At 37.8% G+C, this 26,834-nt stretch overlaps 1 protein-coding gene across 2 annotated transcripts; it reads left to right on the top strand.

The window, feature by feature from the left end:
* The first annotated feature begins 1,241 nt into the window (after window positions 1-1,241).
* CCPG1 (cell cycle progression 1) lies at window positions 1,242-26,061 on the top strand. Of its 2 annotated transcripts, XM_059824181.1 has the most exons (10): window positions 1,242-1,278; window positions 5,964-6,035; window positions 11,580-11,694; window positions 12,681-12,760; window positions 12,949-13,156; window positions 17,356-17,610; window positions 18,486-18,497; window positions 21,095-21,216; window positions 22,503-23,899; window positions 25,865-26,061. In XM_059824181.1, exons 2-10 carry the CDS (start codon window positions 5,976-5,978, stop codon window positions 26,043-26,045), a joined length of 2,430 nt encoding a protein of 809 aa, XP_059680164.1. In that variant the 5' UTR covers window positions 1,242-1,278; window positions 5,964-5,975; the 3' UTR covers window positions 26,046-26,061. The 2 variants fall into 2 exon arrangements, with proteins under 2 accessions (XP_059680164.1, XP_059680165.1); XM_059824182.1 differs by lacking the exon at window positions 18,486-18,497.
* Window positions 26,062-26,834: the final 773 nt, after the last annotated feature.

Genomic DNA, 26,834 nt, shown 5'->3' on the forward strand with positions numbered 1-26,834 from the left:
GGAGCAAATTAACATATGACAGATACTTCCTAGTACGTTCATGGAAAGTGCTCTAATACTGTATTGATGAGCATGTGGTAAAACTGCACCGAATAAGGTACCTCCCTTAGTTCTGCTGAGCAAGCCATTCCAACCTGCTGTTCTTCAGAGGTGCAATGAAATCTTTTTTTGTTTCACTACCACGTAAGAGACGAAGAAAACCTGTAAGTTGCTAGCTTAGATAAAGCTCAAGTAAGAAATTCTGACTTTTCCTTTACTTTGTTTATTAATGAGGCCTCTTGTTGTCTCCCATTTATCTTTTGCACCAGTATTAGAGCAGTGGTGGGGCCTAAATCTCCGGGCTTTAAGATCTACTCCGTACTGTGCCTGTTGATGAGCTGTGGTCTGGGAGCGTGGTGGGCGTAGGAGCTGCCTTACCCCCAGTTGCGAGTGGCTCTCGGGAAAGGACAGCTTCTCCTGAAGCAGTGCGGCCGCAGGCGTCTGATTCCCAGCCTGTGCTGTTGGGAAACTTTCCAAATTAGTTAATTCACAGTCCTCAGAGTTCTCCCACCTGTCCAAGACTAGAAGGATCAAATAGTTCTAGTCCGTATACTGCTCTTCTTTTTTTTTTGGTTGGGGGTTGGGGTGTTCTTTGGTGGGGCTTTTTGTTTTTGTTTTGGGGTTGGTTTTTGTTTGTTTTCTTTCCCTTAGTACAAGCGTTACTCGCAGGTAGCGGACTGCGTCCCTTCGGCGCGCGTTGTCCCTTTGCCTCGCTGTCTTGGGATTACATCTGAAAAACGTCCCCCGCGCTGCAGGGGCCTCGGGGCGGCCCGCAGGCCCGGCTGCTGCCCTCGCCCCTCCCGAGCCGCCCCCGCGCCTCCTCCGCACGAAGCTCCCTCCCTCCCTCCCTCCCTCCGCGGTCCCGCCGCGCCGGCCCTGGCTCAGGCCCGGCCCAGGCCTACCCGCTGCCGCTGTCCGGGGGCGCCGCCGCTGCTCGGCCCTGAGCTCAACGGCGCGGCTCCGCCACTTGCGCGCGGCGCGGTGTTGCCATAGCAGCGGGGGCCCGGCGGGGGCGGGGCGGAGCGCTCGCCGCGGTGCACGCTGGGCGCTGTAGTTCGCGAGGCGCGCGGGCCGACGGGCCGTGGCGGGGCGCGGACTACGCTCGCCAGGGTGCTGCGGGGCGCCGCCGCCGTGCGCAGGCGCGGCCCGGGCGGGTCGGTGTTGTTTTTGACGGCGTCACTGGCGGCTGGAGCCGGCGGCCCCTCGTCTGTGCCGGGCCCCGCTCGGGGCCGCGCTCAGGTAGGCGGCGGGACCGGCCCGCGGGGGGCTGTCGCCTTCCGGCCTGGCCGTGGAGCGCAGCCTTCCGGGGAGCGCGGCGGCCGGGGGTGCGGAGGGGCTGCCGGGAGCGGGGCAAAGCCCGGGGCGCTGGGGCCGGGGCAGCCGCTGCTGGTCGCAGGGAGCGAGTAACCGGGGCGCTGCGGGGCGGCCGCGCCTCTCTGTGGCGGCCGAGCGGGCTCCGCGGGCGGCGTGCCCCGCCGTGGCCGCCCTGGCCCTGGCCCCGGCCCCGGCCGCTGGCGTTTGCCAACTTCCTTCTCTTTCATCATCTGCCTGTGTCTCCCCGGCTGATGCAAGGTGTTCTGTTTCATAAATCGCGTTATTGTTGCTTTAACTGTGCTGGCACCGTGCCGCCTCCTGTTGCAGGGGTGATACCCCACCTGTGAGAGAGAAGCAGTGGGTGCTGAGCAGGGAGAGCCCGGCTCTGGGGAGGGTTGGCTTTGAGAAGCCACATCTGCCTTGCTGGAAGTCACAGCAAGGAAATAGTCTTTATGGGTTGCTAAATATATTCGTAAAGAAGAGCGTTACTTTGGGGAAGAAATCTTACCGTTTAGTAGAAATAATAAACTTGCATGAAACCCCTGAAGCATACCGCTGTAACGTGTTTATTTCTGCTGTGCAGTAAAGAAGCTACTGTAGAAGAGAACTGTGAGTTTTTACTTGGAATGACAGCACAGCAAACTCTAAAGAACGCTGATTCCTATGGGTGCCTGGTTCATCTTTGTCAATGCTTATTGAGGTTTTTTTAGTCTAGGAAATCCTCTTCTAAGATGGAAGAACGTAGGGGTTTGTTTAGACTTGAATAGTTATTCTTTCTGAGACTGGTATTTATTGATTCTGCTTCACAGTGGACAAGTAGGATGTGGAATCTCATATTTGTTTTTATATAGCCACATGGGATAACTTGGTATTATGTTATCAACAATACATACGTCTGTAAACTTTTACACCTTATGCTTCTGGTTTGCATTTCACTAAGGTTAGGAAAGTAGGTCACATTTCTGATTCCTGCCCCCCCCCCCCAAATACATAGAGGTTGAACTCTGACTATAACAGGTGTTTATTTTGTCTGAATAGAAATTTAAAAGGCGATGTCACTGAGAGCGTAGGACATTTGTGGGCCTAGAATCAGCTTTGCAGTTTAAACTGGAGTATGGAAGAACTTGAACTGTAGCTTTCTTTTGAAAAATAGTGGCAGTGAAGGTACATAGTGAGGAGCCAAACCAGTGAAGCTTTTGGGGGGGGGGGGGGGGGGAGTGTTTTTCTTTTTTTCAATCTTTCCTTTTGGCTTGGCCTGACATACAGGAGATCCTCCAGTTGTCCCTGCTGTTATTGGACTAGAACCCCATTAGTACCATCTTGATGCGTTAGGAAGCTTGCAGTCCTCATGTCTGTTTAGTTCTTGCCCAAAGCAACTTTTTTTTTAACAGTTTGCATTCAGGAAGACAGTGTCAACCGTATCCAGCACCTTTGGGCGGGTAGGAAGAGCCTCCTGGTTCTTAGTGGGTCTTTGTCATTTGGTGGGAGAGAATACAAGCTGGTGAAGATTTTGTGAGTAGGCCAGTTTAGCCACTGGGCTCAGATAGTCTCTGTATTTCATTTTACTTAAGGGACTGGATTTGACATCAGATTTAGTTATGACTCACTTTTACAGAAATAAGCTGTTTACTCTAGCTGATGATTGAAGTTTAGGAACACTGTACATAGGTATTTTTTTATTAAAGCTTTTTAGGCTGTTTTGCTCTTTTAGAGCTAACTAATAATCAATAAAACGCTTTACTTTTGGTAACTGTTTTACACATGTATGTTTGCTGAATGTGCTTGTGAGCTATAGCGACCCTAGAGATGCCCTTCAGTCTAATGCCATGCTGCCTATCTGTCACCTTTGATAAATTTAGCAGCTCTTCCCGTAAAACGCAATGATTTTGAATTCTTGTTTTATTCCGTTCTTTTTCTTTATATTAAAAACTTTTTTATTTTAGAGATTGATCGCCTGTATGCAGTTAAATATGCAGTATTAGAATAATATTCTGGTAGAATTTAAGATAAGTAACTTTTAACTCAAGGCCAGCAAGTAATAGAAAATAATGATTGATTGATTGTCTGCTTGTTCCTCTTGTTTTTTTTTTTAATTATTTTTTGATTATGCCGATATCCACATAGTTAGGTCCTGAAGCTTTCGTTTTGGAAGGGAAGACATGTTTAATGCTCCATGGAGCCTGAGGCCATGGTTGTGTATTCAGTAGAACTGGTTTTATGCAGTGCTCAATTACCTGTCAGTCTGTGATCTGGATGGAGAAGGAGAACACGATAGCGTTTATGTTGAGTTACCAGGGCCCACGATGAAATGCTGAGTTAGCTAGAGGAAGACAGACATTACAATGTCCAGCACAGAGTCTGCTGTTAAAACTTGTCCTTTCAAAATTTTTAAATGCAGTTGTATCAACAGATCCTTTTTTTTCTTTTTTTTTTTTTTTTTCCTATTAAAGGATTTGCGTTATGTGACTTTGTTGTTTTTCGTCCAGCATTGCCCTAAAACTGGCATTGCCATGTTGTGAAACCACAGCCTGAATTTCTTCCACGGTGGAGATCAGACTTGCTAGTAAGGACTGTGTAGCCGCCTGTACTATATTTGCCCCGAACTGTATTTTTTGTGGTTTTGCAAAAGGCTTGGTTTTCAGTGACAATACATTTGGTACTCTTAGGATCATTCTATTCACTGAACTGTAGAGTAATTAAATGGGAATGTTTTTATACTGAAGAGAATTCTTAAAAGATAATTTTGGCTCACCGGTACAGTTTTTGCAACGTAGCCAGCAATGTTTCCGATAGGTGGCAAGTTCTGGTGCTGGTATTTACCTTTCTCTGAAAGGAATGCTGCTGCTGAATGCCTGGTCAAACTCAAAATAATTTAATGACAGCAAGCAGATGTTACTGTCTCATGAGAACTCTAGAATGCAGCCTTTGCCATTTGGGCATTTGTTATTTTGATGACTGAATACAGTATGATTAAAAAAAAAAAACAAAACAAACGCCACAACCCCAACTCGAAACAAAACACGGCCCCTGCGCACCTCCCCCTGCCCCGACGTTCTCTAGCTGAGATTCCAGGAAAAGCACTAATGACGGAAGAAAAAGTTCTAAAGGAAAATGACAACCATATTCAAAGTAGGGCTTTATAATAAATGGAGATCCAGTTTCTCTGTAAGTTTGCCACCTAAGTTGATTGTTAGTGAATATTTTTGCTGTATAAACTGTGGTTGTGATTGCCACCATTGCCTTTTTTACAGAGGAACCCCAGATATATAAGTTGAAATTGATGAGGAAAAAGGGTTAAATTAGAAAAACATGTGATAACTACCATAATGCAGAGATATGAGACAAATGTTCACTGTATTTTTTTTTTTAAGAAGCCTAAATGGAATTGGAAGTTTCATATTTTGTTGTGCAAATTTCTAGCCACACTGGCATATTTAGATATTCTAAATCTAGGTTTGTGTGTATTTTCTGTATTAACAAACTGGGAGTAAAGACAGGATTGATAATAAAGTAGAGGGTAAATAAATTCAAACAAATAGGTGCTTTTCTCTGTAGTAACTGAAGTAACTTTGTGTGGGAAATAAAGAAGATGTCTGAAGTTCTCAGAACTCTCTGCTTTTCTGTAAAATGAGGATTATATTGACAGCTTTATTGAACTATGATTTCTTTTGCTGCTTTATTACATTGGATGCATAACGTAATACATATTTGATTGGAAATTGTTCTATTTTGGGGAAGTTTTTTTTTCCCCAAGATAAATCTATATTAAATTTTATTTAACAACTTGTTATATTTTTATTTTAAGGAACAAGAAATGCATTAAATGTCTTTCTGTTAGTTAAGAACTTTAAAAAATAACCCGAATGTGTAACAATGATGAATACTTTGTATTCCTGGTACAGGAGAAAAAATAAACAGGCAGCTGCAGCCAGACAGCGCTCTGCTGTCGCATCAGCGAAAATAACTACCAAAGTCATCTGGTAGTATTGTAACAAGTAAAATTTGTACTGAAGTTTTTTTCATTCTGTTTTTGTACTCTCCAGGTACTCTCTCAATTTTCTTCAGAATCAGTATTTTTAAGAGTACCTGAAAGGAGTGAAAGAAACATGAAACATTGTTTTGCCCAGTAGTTGAAGAGAATTAGTTCCAAAAGATCCTGCGTTGTGCCTTCTCCAAAAAAAGGTGTTTTTCTTGAATAAACTGTAGTTCCTGTGCATGTAACAATTCAGAAATTACTTCACCTACTGAAACATGCCTTAAACTATGATGCTACAGAGAAACTTTAATTATTGATTTATGGGCTAGCTGTGTGTGTGTGTGTGTTTTAGCTGGTCTAAAAGTGTTTTGGCTGGCTAAGATAGGTATGTACCTAGCAAAGCCATATTTGCTCCAAGTATAAAAAAAGATAATAGGAAATATATACAAAAGAATATATGTTCTTTCTAAACTTTTATTCTATCTTTTTTTTTCAATTCCAGAATAACAGTTTGTGAGTTAGTGTAGTGTTGTGTAACATCATGATTTGGATTCTTCTGTTTTCTTTATTTTTTTCAAGAGAGCAGTGAAATTATGTTATCTTGTGTGTTAAAAGAATCTACTTTTACTTGTAGGGTGCTGTGAAAATGTCTGAAAATTCCAGTGACAGTGATTCATCTTGTGGCTGGACTGTCATCAATCATGAGGTACCCAATCTCAAATTAATAAAGTTCTGTCAGCTTAAGACTAGCCATATACAGTAAAATATTATTTCAACTTTGTAGTTTTTGTTTTGTGTGGATCTTGCATATCAACAGAGAATATAGAAGAGATATTTATAAATAAGAAAACATAAAACTGCTGTTTAAAAATGTGTATCCTTTACTATAGCTGATGTAACTTCTGTTATTTAAAAGAATAATTTTTTTTTTTCAAAGGTTTTACTTGAAGAATAGCTAGAATTTTAGTGGAATGTTCTCCTTTGTTCCATCTTTCCTGAAAACATCGACTTTCTATGTTACTTGTCTGTTGTTGCTAATATATTTCTTCTTTTCCTTCCAAATCCCTTTCCAACACCCTCCCCCAAAAAATCCCCCAAAATGGTTAGGAATAATGGGCAGGAAGAATATCTCATGCAGAAGGAAATGATTCCATGATTTCTCCAAGTGTTTTCTACCACTAAGCTAGCTGATCCTAGCTTCAACAGTTGCTGTTTAGGAACAGCCCTCTGTCCTTACATTCTGTCTTTCTTACTATGAAAAATAGTAGAAAGACAAGTTTATGCTCGGTGACTAGAATATTAGTAGAAGTCATTTTCAAGGCTTATGCAAATGCTATAGCCATTATCTTTCTATTTCTATTTGTGCATGACCCACTGCTTTTGTTCCTGACTGGAACAGTCTCTATGTTTGAGCTGAGCCTCTGAGCTCAGGGGGTTGAGGACTGGCGTAAAGATATCTGTGAGATGCGCTGTCTCTAACCCTTTGTATTGCCTCACTCTGCTTACAGAATGCTTAGACAGTTTGGAGAAAGATGTGCATAGGCCTTTTGAGTCTTATTTGCATGCTTTTAAGCGCTTTCATTTGTGTGGAATGCTGTTCTGCATTGAGAAGGAAAGGTATGGGGAGTTGAGAGGGCCTGGGGTCTCCAGAAATCAACAGTGTTGCAAAGACTGGTTGGAAATCCCTTGGAGAGGGTTATGTTGCCGAGAGTACGTAGTTATGTATTCCATACTCAAGATGCTGAAGTCTTCCCAGGCTTTCTTCCCCCAAGTGGAATCTGGGGGTAGCTACAGTGAGTAAGGGAATGCCAACAATTTATTAGGTTTATTGGAAATGAAGGTGATGGGAGGGCAGGGCACCTCTCCTTACATCTGTGGTGTAAGGTCAGGAATGAGAAGAATAGCATTCTCGGAGCTTAAAATGATGATTGGTGAGGGCTTGCCATACTCAGGCTTGGAGGGTCTTGAAAACTGTAACAGCCTGAAAGAACCTTGGAGGTGGTAAGAGATTCTTCTGTGAGAAGGGTTGAGTTTTGAAGTGATTTTCTTTTGTGTTTTCCAGGGACTTGCAGCAGTTTTTAGCACAAGTTCTTTGCAATTCACACTGGAATTCTGGGTTTCCTTGGCCCCTATTCTATTGTTCAGGCAGGAGAGCGTAAGGCATAAAACGTGTAGAAATAACCTGGATGTTGGCGCCTTGCGGAGGAGGAATTCATATGGCAGTGCAGGACTGAGCTAGTGGCAGCAACTAAGAGAATGACAGTTTGTCTAATAGAAAAAAAATACTGAAGCGGTATCTTCCATAAGGAAATATAGACAAGCAATCTAATTATTGTGTAAGGAAGTTGTGATGGTAGATTGTGTGGCAGCAGATGGAAAGAGGTAACAGACTGTGTGCATGGCAAAAAAACTGTTCTTGGTTCAAAATACTTGTTGCCTTTTAAAACCTATTCATTTGATGTGTGGACCCCTATCAAATTTGTATGGTTTCAGTTGTGTTTCTGTCCATCTTTTGATTTCCACTATAGCTTCATTTATTAGGCATTCTTTTATCTGGGATGAAATGCTAGAATTGCCTCATTCTTTGGTCAAGTCTTGGGGTAAAGCTCTTTGTAAAGTCACTATTATGTCTGTGTAGCCCTGGTTTAATTTGTGTTTGTTTCCTATCTTCCGATGTTTGACTACTTGTATAAAGTGACAATGGCTTTATTAAAACAAAAGTAATTTTTAATTCCTAGTAGAATAAAGCTTGAGACAAAAGAAAAAAAAAAGTGAAGCAATTAATGGTCTGTTGGGATGGGATTCGTTGTTGCCTAGGTGTCTACAGGGTAGGCGTCTGAATCTGATGTTGGTTTCTAAGTTCACATTGTACAGATTAAATCAAGACAATCAATGGAGTCTAGAGAGCGGTAATTCTTATGCTAAGGTCGACACTTATATTTGATCAAATGACTTGCTGTCTTGATTCCACGGACTCTAAAGGTGCCTTCAACAATTTGCTTGAGGTGTAGACACTTGAAGTTAGGCAAGATTAATGTTTTATCTTACTTTCTCCTAGCAGCGAACGAGGCAGGCCTAAGTTGCTCAAACTCTGAGGGGCCCTATTAGTGTGCATCTCCAATATACTTTTCTCCTTGAGTCCCGAGGATTTTTGTATCTCTTCAGACCTTGGCTGATGTGTGGGTGTAGTATGGGTTTTTTTTTTTTTGGTTTGTTTTGTTTTTTAAGTATTTAACATTGTCTTGTAAACTGAGCTGGTTATTGAGCCAGAATCCTCGGAGCAAACAGGCTAACTATTGTCCTGGAATGACACTTGCATAGTGGCTGTCTGTATCTTCTTGTTGCCTGTGCCAAAACATTTTCAAGGAACAGTACTCAAGATAGTTCATTCGTAGGAGGAAAATAGGAAATCATGGGAAGAAATCATGGGTAGTGATCAGCTGTTTATCTTTCCCTGCACACTCCCCTATTTGCAGCCTATAACAAAAATCTAGATAATTTGAAAGGCAAGTCATCACAAGCTTGTGATTGTACTTGAGTTTTGAAAGCTCGGTTCAGTTTCAAAAGCAAGAGATATGGTTTGAGGCTTATAAATGTTGGGCCGTGGTTTCATTTCTGTTGGCAACAAGGTGGTGTTTAAGAGATGCTTCAAACTTCTTTTCCTTGTTTTGGGTTGGGTGACAAGTTGGGAATCCTGTCACCAAAAGAGAAACAGAAAGCCCGCTCACTTCAGTCCCAAAGACCGAGCAGGATACAGGAGTGTCTAATAGAAGACAGATGGCTAATAAAAGTGAAAAGATTTAGGACACAAAAGAAAAAGATTTAAAGTGAAAAGATTTAGAACACAGTTGTGTTACTCAGATGTGAATTGCAGGCTTTATTTTCATACTTGAGATGGTTATTTTACACTGTAACTGAAAATGTATTATGCAGTCTGAATAAATTAACATAATACAGGATTATAGGAAGGCAGGGATTTGTGTAGCCAAAGCAGAACAGATTGCTATTGTGTAGAGACTTTTCTGTTCCCGGTTATTCGTCCCTAATTAAAAGAAATGAAATAATTCTGTTCGGGGTGGGAAACGACTGGTGTATAAGAGCTTCCGTTATTGGCGTTCTCCTGGCAAGACAGCCTTGAATCTGAGCATGAAGAAAGTAGAATGAATGTGATGACTAGTTACCCTTCACACGCTTGTAATCTGGGGAAGGGGTGATGTGGACTACTGTGTACTTTGGGGAAATGATTTGGATATTTAAGAAAGGGATAGAGCTAAGGATTAGACAAATTTGGCAAACTACAGTATTACTTTCTTACATATTATTGCGACCTGTATTGATGATGACAAAACGGAATCAGTTTCTGCATTTCTTTTGCCATTTACAGAGGCACCAAGTTAAGAGGGGCAGGAAATGGCAGTTGGCTAGATGGTGATTGCAGAGAACTGACAGCAGTGTATGCTGAATTTAATATCTGCTTTGAACAGAGGAGTGATGGTGTGTATTGTTGGACTGCTCTTAAGAAAGGACTTGCTAATTTTGCGTAGGAGTGTAGGAAATGGAGTGTAGTGAGGAGGCAATATCCTTTCTCAACTTCTTTGCTGTTGATGAAATGGAATGGTGATGGAGTTCTAGCAACAGATAAAGTGAATCGGAGAGTTCAGACATGCAAACTATACTGCACGTGTTTAAAAAGGATGGCTTACCTTGTACTCAGCTAGCCCAGTTTCTTGGCATTTTAGCTAAAATTTTAATCTGTTTTAAGGTATATTCCTGATGTTTGCCTTTTTGTGGAGCCTGGGCAAACTAAATTGTTCTTATTCTTTTTCTTCTTCACAACTTAGAAATGAAAGTAATGGTTCTATTACACCAGAGAACAACTGTCACATAATAAATCTATATACCTATCTATAAAACCCAACCAAGCCAAAACCCCCAAATAATTTTGTGTTTTCTTTCCTGAGACTTCATTCAGATTTTAGTAAGTTACTTATAGTTGAGTGGCGAATTTCTGCAAAACATTTGAGATTAAGTGTGATACTTTTGTAGTCAAAAGAAAAAAATACAAAGTATTTGTCAAATTACTAAAGCAGTTAATTTTTGAAGCCTTTTAAAAAGGAACATAACTTTGTAATGTGGTTGTAGGATGTATTTTATGCAACTCTTCTTGAGGTATCTAACCTTCCTGAAGTACAGTCTCCTCTTAAAAACAAAAACATACATGTTTGCTTGAGTCCTGAAATGAGGCATCTAGGGAAACTGATCTGGAAGTATTACTATGACTGTAATTTCACACCTGCTGTTGCAAAAATAAATGTGTTTACAAAAACAGCTCAAGTTATTTAGGGATCAGAGTGACTTAGTATTTCTCAGTTGTGTTTTGCCTGTTTATAGTTTTCTAATAACCTTACTTGTGTTCCATCAGTTCTTTTATACAAAAATTACAATGTGAAGATTAAATATTTAGAGTTGTCAACCATACTGCTTGCCTTTAGTGCCCTGCAGTCTCTGAGCGTTGTTTATCTTCAGCTCATGTTTTGCTCTGAGGTTGTTGCTGACTGGCAGCTGACTAATAACTAAGACTCCTTTCTGGATTAAAGACCGAAATCCAATTTAGAGATTTTATAAATATTTGTTTTCCTGGTGTCAGAGATGTACTATTAAAACAGCCATTCAAATTTGCTGGGAGGAGTTGAGATGGAGCAGTTTTATACGTATTTTTTTCCTGGTACTAGTACTTTAGAGTTCATGGTGGTACTCTTGAAGTTCCACTTTTGGGGGGGTGGGGGGTGGTGTATTTACATACACTACATGGACATGTGTGCAGGAATTAGAACCCATATTCAAAACTCATTCGACAACCTCTGTTTCTCTAAATTCTATTTAATAAATAGGTCTAATAAATCTAGTAGAAAATAGTTATTTGAAATACTTAGCGTAGTTGTTAATTGGTGCCTAAATTTTTTTTATTTATTTTTCCTAGAACTGTTGTCCTCTGTCTCTTTTCTGTCGTGGTCAGAAGTATTACACACTGACAGTTGTTTCCCTCTAGTTAATTACTTGGTATTTCTCTTGCTTTTCTTTGCTTAAAATCTTCTTCGGTTTTAAAGGTTATTATTCTTCTCTTCTGTTGTTGTTATTATTAATGTCTTGTTTTCTTTGTAACCCTTTCCTTCTGCTCTACTGGTGGAAACCCATTATTAACATTGCAGTTATTGAACTGTAATGTTCATTTAAAACTCTTCAATTCCAGGGTTCTGACATAGAGACAGTGACTTCAGAAAATGGAAGCACAAATGATAACCATGAGTTTGTTTCAGAAGAATATGTTTCTTTGCAAGAAGAGGAGCAGCCAATTGATTTGCAAGGTAAGATATTAAAAGAGGAGCAGTTCCATAAAATAGGTAAGTGTCTGTTGTAGCATTGGCACAAAATTAGTATTTTTAATAGAGTTTGTATACTTTGTAGGCCTCTGTCAAAGTACTTGCTTCATCAGTGTTATGGAAAATATTCAGTCATCAACTTTTATAAAAAAGTATTTTTTCTTGAAATAGATGGAATTAGTAGAATGTCTTGCATTCTGTCAATACCTTAGATGTGTTATAGAATAGTGTGCACTGGTGTTGCTGGAAAATAGTTTATAGAAGTGTTATTGATAAAAGAAATTTACTATATTAAGCATTCCTTAATAATGTCATAGATCAAATAAGAGTAATTTGGAAGGAACCATCAATGCTTTTACACCTAAAAAATAACATTGTGGCATGGTGTTAGCATTTCTTGAGTTGGAAGTCTGGTGCATATTAATATGATGAAAATCCTTCCACTTAATTACTAAATTTAATCCTCAGTTTGTTAATATTGGTATAAGAACACAGACTGACAAGTTCAGTGTGCAGTTGAGTAAATTGGAGCTTGGCCATGTTTCCAAATTCATAACCTCTCCTTGTAGAAACAGAACTAGACACTCAAACTCCAATGACTATCTGGAAAATATTTTAATTATCCTAGCATACAACTGTACTGTGGTATCAACTTAGAGTATGGTGCTGGTTTTTATCTAACTGTGCTTTTCACTTATAGGTTACTTGCATTATGATCAGTATGAGCATTTGAATTTAAGTATCCTCCAAAACATTGTATTACATAATGACAAATTGGATTCTGGTGTTAGTTAGAGAGATATTAAAAATGAGACTTAGTGTATTTTTAGAAAACCTTCCCTGATACGAGTAGATAATAGAAATATGTCACAATTACACATATTTTAATATTATATGGGAGTGGGCATAATTTACGGAGTTACTGGTTTTAATCCCATGTTTGTTTGTTTTTTCTCTTTTTATTTATATAGCTCAGTGCAACAATGATGGAGAGATACCAGTGGTAGATAGTACTCTCTCTGCTTTTGAGGAAACTCAGACAGTTCCAGAGGTAAATTATGTTATGTTATTTAGAAGCTTCTGTAAGCCCCACCTGACAATGCCAAGTGATGTTTTGAAGGTATTAAAATAAAGATACTGATCTTTCCTTTCTTTAAAGCATTAAGAATTCTTGCTGTTTTTTAAAATTACTTTATATTGTATGTATCCGATTAATTTTTACATTGTCCATTTCTCTAGGGAAAGAAAGAAAAAGTCCCTGATGATGCGTCCTGCATTGGAACTATTAGCGATGATTCTGACATTGTTACACTTGAAGCTCCAAAACCAGAAGAAACTCAAAGTCAGGAGGAAGCTCCAGCTGATGGGGAAGAAGCTCAAAGTTCAGAGGATTTTAACATGGGTTCCTCCTCTAGCAGTCAATATGCATTTTCCCATCTAGAAACTGGTAAGAGCAATAAATTACTAAGTAACTGTGTGCAAAAATGTCACCAGGGGATAAAAAAATAAAAGACCTTTGCTTAGGGAACCTTCTTTGTGTGGAGAAGGGAAAAAAATGGTCTTGTTGAGTACATGTCCAAGTATTTGCAGTCTCTAGGACAACTCTAGTTGCCTTAACTCTAAATCTTTGTCCAAATGTATGTCTGTGATCTTATTTGAAAGCGTCCTCTCCCATTAAGTGTTCTCTATTTTAAATTGAGAGTAAATTTCTAGCATATTTTGGAGAATTAAAATGACTTCTAGTTCATAGAATAATTGCAGGTTTTCTCTTGGCAATTTTTTTTGCTTTTATAGAGTTGGCTTAAATAACTAGCAATCGGGAGAGAATTGATTTTTGGGGCCATGAGGACTAATAGCAGCATGACTACAAAAACTTTTTGCTTACCTTCATAGCTACATAGAATATATATATATGATTTTTTTTTTTAAGATACTCCCAGTACTTGGCAGAAATGCAATGCATGATATTCAGGAGGAAGGATATGAAAATTTGGCCAATTAAAAACAAACAAATGAAAAACCAACAAACCCAAACAAAAAAACTTACTGTTGTGTTACTCTTCTCTAGTTCTCTAGTTTTCCTTTTTAATTCTGTTTGGCTGCTTATTTGTAATCTTTTCTGTTCTCTTTGTGTTACTGACTTTCACCTTTCAAAGTGAGTTTATTACAAGAGCAGGATTTTTCTTAAAATACTGTTTTATCTTAGAAGTACAATAAAGCATCATTAAAGGTTCATGTATCAGTATAGTATCCATTTGAAACAGAAAATGACAGCTTGGCATCTAATTGTGACCGGTGACGACTTGTAACAAAGCTGTCGCTTTCTTTAAGTCTTCTGGGTGACTTGACTTAATTTTTAATTTAAAATTTAGTTGACTTTCTAGGGCTGAGTTCTAAAAATGTTTTGTTTCCCCCCCCCCCATGTTTTTGTACACAAAAGTCAGTTGGCTGGAGAAGCTGAGGAAGATTCCTGATTGTGTGAGGGGATGGGGAGGTGAGGTGAAAGAGCATGTGTCTCGCAGTCTTCCTTTCCAAGGTGGTGTGATTAAATTTGATCAGCTTGTGTAAAGCTGATTGCTTATGGCGTGCATGGAGTGTTCTTAAAATTATCAGTAGCAATCTGACTTGATCTTATACTAGTGATATTCCAAACAGATGCTGAAAGCCAGTCCTTACTGAAGAATTTGGCTAAGCTGTCAGTGTTTTATTTGCTTTTTTGAAAAATGTTAAACTTACATGTAAATTTGGAATGGGCGTCAGTAAGCTTTGTACTACATTTTAGGATGTATACTTGACCATTTAAATGAATGGTTCTTGCTGGATTCGAAATCTCTGTGTTACTGGCAAAAATAATTTCTTCCTTCTAACAAGCTGATTTTAGCATGGTCTTTAGTGCTGTGCATTTGATTGACCAAGTATTATAGAAAATGTCTGGAGTGCTTTGGTATTTATTTTAAATGCCAAAGTTTTAGCAGTCAGAATTTTCATGCCACTTTGTGGGAATGGAAATCTTTGCCATCCACTTCTTGTTGAGTTTTCTCTTGTATTGGAAAAGGATGAGCTTCAGATTTTCCTAATGTAGATACGAAAATGTTCTACAAGGATTTTCTGCCACTTCTACTTGCAAACCAATTCCTGTTTAGGCTGTCTTCACCATGCAAACAGAAATGCTTTAATACTGCTTCATGAATGAAGTTAACTCGCAGAAGTGCTCATGTACTGAAATAAACTGCATCTAGGCTTGAGACGTGTCTGTGCAGAAACGTCGAAGAAAATCACATTCTTAACTAACGTTTTTACTTCATCTGGTTTCTAGTGTAGATCTGACACTTCAAAATCATAGCAGAAGCTAGAATTTTGGACTGCCGCTGTGGTCGCACTTTGTTTCATTTAGACTCCTTTTCATCCTGTGAATGTCAGAATACAGCTTTGTACTGAATTCTTAGAGCAGCTGTAAGGCAATGCCATTCTTGCCTGAAAGTGTAATGCTGTTGACAACTTGCCAGAAAGTGCTTATGAATGGCTCTAAGTGTCTTACAGCTTTTTCTCTTTGCTTTCTGATTGTCTGTTTTATGTTTTTGGTTTGTTTTTTTTTCCTTTCCTATTATTTGCTGTCCAGTGTATATCAAAGAATTTCCCATTTGGCTAGAAGCAGCTTTTTCCTTAACCACTTTTGTATTCCATATGTGTAAGCTTCTTTGGTTGTTGAAAAAACCCTGAAAAACCAAATAAGCAATAATAACACTTGTCTTATAAAGGATTTTACAGGTCATATTTAATAATGTCTGACCTCTGCATTCTAGTAAAACTGCCTCTCCCCTGTCTGATTTTTTGAATGCTTGTCTTTATTGTCCAGGATTGGGGAAGTATGCATCTGCTTAAATGACTGATTCTAAAATAGTGTCCTTTTCTACCGAGCTATATAAATTCATTTAAGAATCTGCATGTCAAGTAGCTGTTTAAGTGATTTGTCTTTATTGCAGTGTCTGCTTGGTCAGTCTGGTTTGACTAATTGACTAAAATGGATTTTTTTTTTTAGTAAGAAGGGAAGTTATCTTTCATTATCTGATCTGTCCACGGAGTTAGAAATTAGACATGTATTCCAGATACTAATTGGTAATCTTTTCTGGGGTTGATGCAATCACTTCTATGAAGTTGGAATTTATTTTCAGTGAAGAATCTTGATTGGTAATGCTTTTCATAGATAATGGCTAGCACTGCTTGGCATTCTTGTCTGTTCAGTGATGTGTGCATGGTTTTGCTCAAACAAATGATTTTCAGTTGTGAAATGTTCAAGGACAGTAACTCTGTATTTATTTTTTTACATTTGAGTGATGATCTCTGATACGAGAATGAGCAATCATATTTCTAGAAGGGGCATTAGCATTAATTGCAGGCATCAAGTTTAGAACTACCCAAGCAGGAACACTTTGTCATGTGCTTGGAGGCTTCATTGATCACATTGAGTCTATTTCAGGCATGTGAATTAGATACATGAACATAGATATTTGAAAGCTTCTTTTTCACCCTGCTACTGCTTCCCCTTGATATTTGCTGTCAAGTGATGCTGTCAAAGGAGGGAGATTAAATAATCATTACTTACATTAAATTTATTTACAGTATATATAATACACAGGTTTATATAAACTTATTTACAGCACATGCAGCAAGCATTTGTACCACTAACAGCAACAAGCAGTTAGAGCTCTGTTGTTGTTTTCCCAGTTAGAATACATGGCTTTTGGACCATGGGAACATGAACATACAAATGGTATTACAAATACCATTTTACAAAAATGATATAAAAGATATTTTTTATAGTTAGAATGTGTTCTTATCTCAAATCTTGGCTGATCGAATCTTCCAAAACATCAGTCAGGTAATAGAAGCCTTTTGGATTCAGAGTGTTAGGGAGGGACAAACACAGAAGCACCTGGGTGGTTCTTTTCCTGTGCAGTAGTGGTTGAAAATGGCTTTTTTGAAAGGTGGGTGAAGATGTTAATAGGTAGTACATGGTAGATATTAAAAATAAACAAAATTACATATTTCAATAAATTTGCAATGTAAAGCTTTGTTTGGATATTTACAATACCTACATTAATGGCACTTTAATGGCATTTTGTCTGCAGCTGCATGTAGATCACAGAATGAATGAGAATATAATAAAACCATGTCTGTCTTTTAGGAGGCTTTCTTTTAGCAAGCCTTTTTGTTGCTCTTTTGTTGTTAAGTAGTTCAGTCTCAATAGTTGTAAGATAAGGAAAACAATTCTTAACCTTTCTACTTCACAAGAATTTGCAGAGGCAGTACATGTAGGTGCTTTAAGAGGCAGGATTGTCTGAAAAAAGCACTTTCTAATGAGTGAATGATAAGGTACGGGGAAGTGCCATACAGTGTTTTGCTGATGATTTCTTGATTCGCTATCTTTTCCTTTTAAAAAATGGATTTTTAATTTTGGAGATCAAGTATTCCTTGCCTAATATCCAGCATAAATTATCACACTGAGAATTTTTATTTTGTTTTATTAATGTTCTCTAAGATAAATGCCAAATACATTTTGCATAAATATGATGGATTTGGGGACTCAAATTGATTTTTAAAGCAACAATTAATGCATTTTAAAGACTGTTCTGTGTTGGCTTTCAGTTTTTTCATCTCAGGCTAGCAATGATGAATCAAGTAGTGATGAAACTAGCAATCAGTCCAGTCCCACAGTACGAAAACGTCGGGCTAAGAAGAGGCTGATCTCTAGCTCCGAGGCTGAGGGTGGGTCACCTGCTGAACCGGAGTCTGAACCTCCCAGAGAAGAGCGGCACAACCGCCAGTTCAGTAGTGGCCTGAACAGATGCATCATACTAGCTTTGGTGATTGCAATCAGCATGGGCTTTGGACACTTCTATGGTGAGTTTATAGAAACCAAAATAAATAGCCTCAACATCTTGCATAACAAGTACCATTTTATTGTGACTCTGATTTTTTTTTTCTTGTTCTCTGCTAACAATCTAAACCTAAAAATGAGAAAAAGCAACTGCTAATGTATGCATAATATAGGGAGGCCCTTCAGCGGTGCAGTTGTATTTAATGTACACTACTTTAAAGTAAATAAAAAGAAATAAATTTTGATTGCCCTTCCAGATAGCTATTTCTTGTTGTTCTCGTAATGCAGTGTGTACCCTTCATTTTTCACATCTTTTCTTTTGAAATATATTTATGGTAGTGCTTATCATTCCTTTCAGCATTCACAGAGTTGTTTCAGGCTTTTGTTCCATATGTACTCATCTGGTAAATGTAAGAGCAAGGCATGCTTTTTACAGGAGTTCATAGTATCGATATTTTTCTCTCTCCAGTGGAGAAAAATATGCTGTTCTTGTCCTTGCAATTCTAGAGTGGTTTAGGGAATCAAGGATAGCAGCAATTTTTCTGTGTTTGGTGCATTGCCAAAAGTTAAGCATAACACAGATTGTTACTATATTAACAAAACAGCAGAACTCATTACAGATCTAAATTACGTAGTGCAATCCTGATCTTCTAAGATCCATGTGTTATGATAAAAATGATAGAGGGCATTTACTCTTAATAGTAATTTTTCCTGAGTAGTTTTAGTTTTATTTGAAAATGTGCCTTCATAGGAAGACTTGTGATTCAATTTGAGACTGGGAATATGATTCTAATTGGGTTTGATTTTGAGTAATTATTAGGGGTCTAAATTTTGACATTTATTTTGAGATTTATACTAATTTTCACTCGACCCTGATTTTTTTTTTTTTTGTTCTTAGGTAAACCTGAAGGTAAGAGTCATGAGTGATGTATTGTGGATGCTGTGCTTGCATTCAGATTTCCTTTTTAAATTGTGCGTCCGTATGTGTACACACACATCCATATATGTATGCATACTTACATTAAAAAAAATAAATCAAGTCTTGAGAATTACTAGTTTATGTGGGATTATAGGAATGACTAATCCAATCGTGTAAAATACTTTTTATTTAGCAGCTGCAGCTAGTAGTAGCTGGTGTAAAAACTGATTGGTGTATATTGGCGTGTGAGAAGCAGAGAGGAGCCCAATGGCTAGACCAGTCTTTGATAGTGCTTTGTGGTGGTAACTTGAGGTTTCACTTCTGTTAATCATTTTACTATGTTTAAATTGGGGTTAATGATAAATACTATCCTTTCAAAGAACTTTGAGATCTATGGATGAGAATTAGATCTTGGAAATGTCCTCAGGGTCATATCTTTATTAAGGGATTCACTTTGACTTGTTCATTCATTGAATCTAAATAAAAATTGTCATCACTTACGACAGTGCTGACAGCATTCTTAGCAGAAAGAAGGCAACTCTGTGTGGTTTTAGTTTCTGCTTCTTCAAGTGAAAGTTCTTCATGGTTATATGATAACTAATCTTTCTACCACTAGAAAGGAAATCAAACCCTGCTTTCCATCTTCCTGGGTTTTGTTTGTCTTATTTTAAACACAAACTTGCAAAGAGAAATCCATCTCCCTAGGGGATTACTTTGCATTTTTGGGATTCAGCTTGGAGTGAATGTCTTGCACAGCAGTCTTTCAATGCTAGGCTAATTGTCGTGTAAAAGGATTGAAAAGGGTTACTTTTTATGAAATGACTTTTTTATTTTTGGGTCAGTAACAGGATAGTGTTTTCCCTTTAGCTAGAGCTCCAGGACCCCTTTAAGACTTTTCAAAGATGTAGAAAGCAACTAGGATTAGGTTTTAATCAATAACTTTATCCTAATCAGTATTAAACTTAGTTGGCTTTATGATGCCCTGGGAAGGAGATCTGAAAGAGGGCAAGCTTTCCAGGAAAACAGATAACTAGAAAAGCTGAAGTTATGAAGCCCTTGCCAGGAGAGTGTCTCCTTATGGACATTCATATATTTTTTTTCTTTAACCAGAATCTGCAAAAGGGAATATTGCTGTAATGCTAGGGATTTGGGTAGGTTACTTAAAGAATCTGAAGAAACCAATTACTGGGGAATGGTACCTCATTACGTGCATTTTCAGTGTCTTTGCCATCCTTTCTGTGTTGCTAAGTGTCATTTTTGCTTACTGTACCTAAATTATGATTCTTGATAAGGAGAGAAACAGAGTTTAAGTGTTTTTCTGCAATTCAGGTTCCTCGTAACATGAACCCTTTACACTAAATGATGATTTTTTCAGAGGCAGCCTTCAGATTCTTAGGATCAATGGACTTCTTCAAAAGTATCTATAAGACATAAATATGAAAAACAAATTCACTGTCAGTGTACTTAAATCCACTTATGCAAGGATCTATGCTTCCGTTAAGTGTTTATTAGGACTCTGCAAGCTTAAAATCATTGCTGTAAAAGCATTGTTTTCCCTTAGCTGAATCGAACTGTTGAGGTTCAACTTGGTTTAATAAAGCATTGTCTGTTTTTAAGTTCATACTTGACAATACATTAAATAGAAATTAAGAGAGTACAAAAAATTCCTCAGTATAATAGAATTTCTTCTGTTTAATAATACACCCTCCCTTTAAATACAGAAATAGAACTCTGCATATGCTGCATTGGTTTTAAAAGAAATACCTAAAACTTTGTATTGCCGTGTGCTTGTAAGGTCAATTCAAGAGAATCTTAAAAGCACAGAAATAAAAGCTACATCAGTGTTGGGATTTATAGAATGCGTATAGGTAGGGAAGTACCAGTAAAGAAGTTTTACTTGATGGAAAAAATTGGTGGCTAGTACAATAAAGATATATTTTTTTCAGAAAAATAGTGTGTCTCAGCCTTTATCTGACAATTGAAAGATAGGATATTTGCTTACTCTTCAGCCTTCACTCATGGATAAGAATGACAAGACAGGCCCTGCAAATACTTGCTGCTTTGCGAGCAGTGTGTAATAATTGTGTTTCTGCATGGAAGTTTAAATACTGTTTTAAGATCCTCTTATTCATGTAACTTTACTTAACAGTAAAAGTTGTAGTTCTGAACTGGATAATGCATGGACTAATGGTCTCCTTTTTATCCTATTGGCTTGCATGTTACTAAAAAAAAAAGACAAAAAAATCACACACATCCTTTCCTGTGTAACTTTTGTTGTTTTGTATCTACCTTACTTCTACGTAGTGTTCCAAAATTCCTTCATTTGTTATCAAATAAAAGACAGTGAATTTTTGGGTCTGTTTGAGAAATTGTTTATCATTGGAAGAAACAGCATCAGTATGTAACAATCTGGTTTTATAATCTTTATTTTGTTACAGCTAGACATTATTAGTAAGTATGGGGCAGAAATTGCAAGGTGAGAATGCTTCTGAATTTGCAGAGAAAATGAATATGATGTTTAGGTTCATATGTTCCTCTAACTACTTAATGTAAGTCAGACTATCAAAAGAAAGTTTTTGTCTTTGTAGGTACAATACAGGTCCAGAAACGGCAGCAGCTGGTGACAAAGATACGTGAACTAAAGGATATGAAAGATGACCTTTACCAGTGCCAACAAGAGCAAGGAGATAAAGTGCATCATAAAGTGGGGGTAGGTGTGAGTTTAGCTGGAAGTCATTGGGTTATTCTGTCATTATGTGTGTAATTTACACAAAGTGAAATTCATCACACAAATCCATTACATTTTTTTCTTTAGTAAGTTCTTTCTGAGAATATAATTTTTCTTTCCTCTGAATTCTTGACAAAGATTTTGTATTTTGGTCAAATTTGCTATTGGGACGTGTTTAAACATACTGGTTTTTATATATGTAGTCTAGGAGTTGTCTGGGCACAGAGACTGTCTCTTTCCCTATGACATATTGCCAGATTGTCATTAATGAAGACAGCTGAAGTAGAACATGCTGGTAAAAACCTATTACAGGTTGAATCATAGAATCATAGAGTGATTTGGGTTGGAAGGGACCTTAAAGATCATCTAGTTCCAACCCCCCTGCCATGGGCAGGGACACCTTCCAGTAGACCAGGTCACTCAAAGCCCCATCCAACCTGACCTTGAACACTTCCAAGGTTGGGGCATCCACAGCTTCTCTGGGCAACCTGTTCCAGTGCCTCACCACCCTCATAGTGAAGAAATGAGGGTGAACCTACAGGTTTTGTGAATTTGCTTTATAAATTGTCAATGTTTATTAATTTTTAAAATACTTAACTGTTATTTTAGTTTTTTACTGTTAGATCATTCAGAGAGAAGATTATGGATTGCTTTGTGTGTGCGTGTGTCTTTTTTTTAAAGTTTTCTTTTATGTTGCTGATGGCAGCATTTATACATAATTCAATATGTTTAGTTCTAGAGTTTGTCAAGGATGCCAAGAGACTGGGAGATCCTTTTGTGTTAGGATATAGTTACATGAACATGTATTTTCAGCAGCAAATTCAGTTCAAAATCAGCTCCTGAATTTCTGCCCCAACTGTTGAATGCCCTTGCTTCTGCTAATGTGTTTGGTTTTGTAATCTGTAAACCCAGTTTGCTGAACACAAATCAACAGCAAATATGCACATTTTAATTTCATTTTAAGGTGGATCAATTAATGTACCCAGTTTGCTATCCTTCAGCTAGTTAAAGCAATACAAGCAAGGGGTTATGACCTCTGGTTGGAAGGGGGAACCTCTCAGCTGGTCTTTGTTGCCAAGAAAGTGTTTGTGTATGTATCTGAGATAAACAAACTAGCTCTGTTTTTGCATCTTTCTGCAACGTGTGTCACTGCATCCAAAATTATAAGGAAACTCAGTCTGGGCTACCTTGGTCTTTCATCTTTCTAGCTAAAGTTGTAACAATTCTAATTGTAGTATTTTTGCTTGCGTTCTTTTTGTTTGTATTAGTCACTCAAGGGGGATCTTGCCACGTGTTTGACCTCTACTGAGGTGGAGAAGAAATCCTTTGAATCTCAAAAAAAAAGTCTTGCTGCAGAAAATCAGCACTTAAGAGAATCTCTAGAGAAGGAAGAAAAAGCTTTGGCCTCACTTCAGGAAGAATTAAGGAAGCTAAGACAACAAATTAGAAACTTAGAAGATAAAGGTACGAGCACTGAGTCTATTGTAATGGAAAATCAGAAACTAAGGGAACATTTGGAAGAGGAAAAGCAAAGAAACCACAACTTTCTTAAGCAAAAGGAAACACTCTTTGCAGAGGCACAGATGTTAAGGAGAGAACTGGACAAAGAACGTCATGTTACAGAAGCTCTAAAAAAAGAACTGGAACAGTTAAGTTCTCGTCAAACACCTGACAATGCTGATGATGATACTTTAAGAGAAAATCAAGAAATAGAAACTCTGCGAGGAAGACTAGTAGAACTAGAAAAAAAGCTAAACTTTGAGCAACAGCGCTCTGACTTATGGGAGAAGCTGTATGTTGAAGCGAAAGACCAAACTGAAAAACAAGAAATGAATGAAAAGGGACAAAAGAAAGGTGCTAAAGGGCAAAGTAAGACTAAAAAGAAATCAAAGGAGTCATTTTTTGGTTCAGTTAAAGAAACTTTTGATGCTATGAAGAATTCCACAAAAGAGTTTGTAAGACACCATAAAGAAAAGATTAAGCAGGCTAAAGAAGCAGTGAAAGAAAACCTGAAAAAATTCTCTGATTCTGTAAAGTCTACATTCAGACACTTCAAAGATACCACAAAAAACATCTTTGATGAAAAGAAGTCAAATGATAAAAGACACGAGGGAAACAAGAAAGCTCGAACTTTTTACCGAGAACATAACTCTTATGAGAACCTGAAGCACATGCATTACAGGGGACCTAACATGCCAAAAGAATTCAAAGAAGGAAGAAAACATCAATTTACAACATTTGAAAAAGATACAGATTCACAGAAATGTCTCAGTGATCCTTTGTGTAATAGAAAACATCAGTTTGTCCTAAAGGGCTGCTCTGGTATTTTTGAATGTGCTCATCAAGAATTCATTAGTCTCTTTAACAGAGTATCGGATCCTATCAGGGTGGATGAATTTAATCGGCTAATGAAAAAGTATTTGCAACAAGTTGTACATAACTTTCATCACTGGAGAGAACTAGAAAATTTCATCAATAAGTTTTTTCATAATGGGGTATTTATACATGACCAGATGCTGTTCACTGATTTTGTTAATGATGTCAAGGATTACCTGGAAGAGATGAAGGAATACCAAAATAATAATGAAAAGGTTTTTGAGGATTTGGACAAATACATCTACAGATACTACTTTCGTTATGATAATTTACCCCAATATGGACCCAGGTTTGTTGCCATGTTTCCTGAACTTGTAAACACAATGAAGTAGTCTTTGTAAAGACAGCTAGTGTCCTTGTTCTAATAGGTGATCTTCTAGCATGCGTATATATGCGTATATACATATACCCACAATAGAAGACTTTCTGAAGGACTTGGTGGAGATACTAGATTGTGTTATATAAAGTGGATCTGTAGTACCTTATATGTATTTTGTGTGTGTGCTATGTTAGTTTGGGAGGCACTACAGATCCACTGTATATAGCACAATCCTAATTTCTACGGAGTTCTTTAGAAAACTGTAACTGCAAGTAGGATTACTTTAGACTGAACAGCTATGATTGCCTATCTGATGGAATGAATAGCTAGCTCAGGAGAGAAGCATGAACTAGGACTTCTGTTGTCCTTCCCTGAATGAGAAGGGTTTTGGATACGTTTGAGCAGTCTCAATGGGCTGTTCTGGCAGGTATACTCCCTGCTGGCTTTTCAGGAATTTCACTACTCTCTTGTAGCTTAGTATAATACTGAGTTAGTCTGTATGCCCAGAGCAGAGCTACTCAAATGGTAGGCTTTAGTTCAGATCCTGACCCTGACTACATTTTGTTCAGACCTGCTTACAAAGGTCCTTGGCATGAATTGTTTCCTACATTACTTTCCTGTATCTAATGGTATTCTCAGGGCTTCTACAGAGCGGTTGCGGTATGCTGCCTTGCTGGCCCAGTGGAGCTAGATATGGTGGACTGTTTCAACTGGATAGACTTTGGTGAAAGAAAATTAAGCAAGCAGCCTTAATATATTGTGTGGAACTTGCTCTTTCTGGAAGAGTTATGTATCTATTTTATGTGGCTTTTAATATCATTGCTATTACAAAATTGGCTGTATAGTCTCTTTTACTAATGTTTATTCTCATCAGGTAAGAAAAAATGTGATATATTAACTAATTTATAATACACAACAAGTTGTCCTTGTAGACATAACAGAACTTTTCCCTGTGCTGGTATTCAGTGCAAAGCATATTTAGTATTTAGATCAAGGTGCAGTTCTTCAGTCAGGTTTCTCTTTTGGACTTGTATTGTTTATTATTTCACATGTTTTATTGCAGCAGGAAGACTGAATACTTAACTACTTTGGGGTTACTAAATATTACATGAGGTAGTACTTTCTCTTATGAAAAGTTGAAGGACCAAAAAGGCTACCAAGTAGCCTTTTTAATGTGTAGTTTTGGCAAACACATGACAAAAATTTTGTTTCTATTTATAGTCCAAGTATGTCTTACTAATTTATTAGTAAAATTAATTAAAAATTAAAGTTACTTAAATTTTTGAGTACATTAATTCAGTTTGCAGAAAATCAGAATTTCAAATTAGTTGATAGTTATTATACAGAAGTTTGTATGATACTGAGTATGAAAATAGCCTTAACTCAGCTTAGCAGAAGGCTAGAGATGCTAGTCATGTGGTATCAGCATGTAGTATAATGGGACCGTTTTCATCAAAAACTGCAACAGTTGAGCAAGTGTTTTGTTAGTGCCCCCTCTCTCTGTATAAATGTACTTACTGTACATGAAAACCTCTGAAGTGCCTATGTTTACATGAAGCATGTTTTCCTAAAGGTCTGTAAAGTTTTCACTGTTTTTATAGAGCAGAATGTAACAGAGTAACTGAAAAATAGATTGAGACCTCACTCAGGCATCACAGTAGGGATAATCAAACAGCTGTAAGAACTTGGGGCAGAGTGTTTTTATTTTTAGAAATAATGTATTTCAAATATACCAACTTACTGATGATTTAAACAAACAAATAAACCCCACCCCCATTTTGCTTACAAGAGAAACGACTACTTCTTAATACTAATTTTGTTTTCTTTTCAGTCAACCTCAGCATGTTAAAAGCAGTTCTTGACGATTTGTTTCAAAATGCTTTTAGAGAGATGCTTTCGTAAGAGTAGTAATAAACTTCTGTTTACTCCTTGCAGTCGACCTAAAAGGCCTTCTTTTACACAAACTGAAAATTCCAGACATGAAAAACAAGCTCAGAAGTACCACCACCGTAATAAAAGAGAAGGTAAATGGCATAAACATGGTCGCACTAATGGAAGACACATGGCAAATCTTGAAATAGAATTGGGGCAATTACCCTTTGATCCAAAATATTGAGTAATTTATGATAAAAATAAGATTAGAATTAATAATTCACATCCTCTCCGGAAACTAATCGTTTTTCAACAAAGCAGCAAGATGCAAGTTTTTTCTCCAAATAATTTGATTTTTACACATTTTTGTTAAAAGGCAGAAGTCAAGCTTTCTAATTTGCATATTTTGTACTGTTGCTATAACTGTTCTTTGGAAGTGATGATGGTTTGGGTGCCCGCAGTATTGTTGCAGAAACCAGGCATGCAATGACTTGTATATGAAAAATATGCTTAATTGCATTCCATTAGTGTAGTTCAAGCTTGAGTCATGCATAATGTACCAATAATTAACTCCAATGTTTGATATACTAACTTCATCTCATCCTTCAAAAAATAGGTCTACATTATGGTAATGTATTTGTTAGCGTTTTGTAATCTTAGGCTTGCTTCTTGTCTTTGGGGGGGTTCAAGAGCCTGTTGAATTGTGAAGAATTTGCTGTGCCGCATTCTAATCAGCTTGCTGATTTAAGCACTTGAAATGTCTTGCATATCTGCATATTGTAGAAGAAAAATAAAGAGACATTGTGGGTAAAAGTCTTTATTTATAAAACAAACCTAGCAGACTGTACAGTTCTATAAAAATGGTCCAGTCTTGTCCAATTTCTTATTAAGCAGTCATGGTAACTTTGGTCTTCCTGATGTTTTCTAGTGTTGTAAGGTAGGTCAACACCCCCACCCTCCCATACTGCTACTGGAATTGCCTTCAGAAAGAGGTTTAGGTGTTTCCAGACATGCAATGGCTGCCCAGTCTGAC

This window comes from Gavia stellata, chromosome 13, assembly GCF_030936135.1.
Source record: "Gavia stellata isolate bGavSte3 chromosome 13, bGavSte3.hap2, whole genome shotgun sequence".
Classification (NCBI taxonomy): Eukaryota; Metazoa; Chordata; class Aves; order Gaviiformes; family Gaviidae; genus Gavia; species Gavia stellata.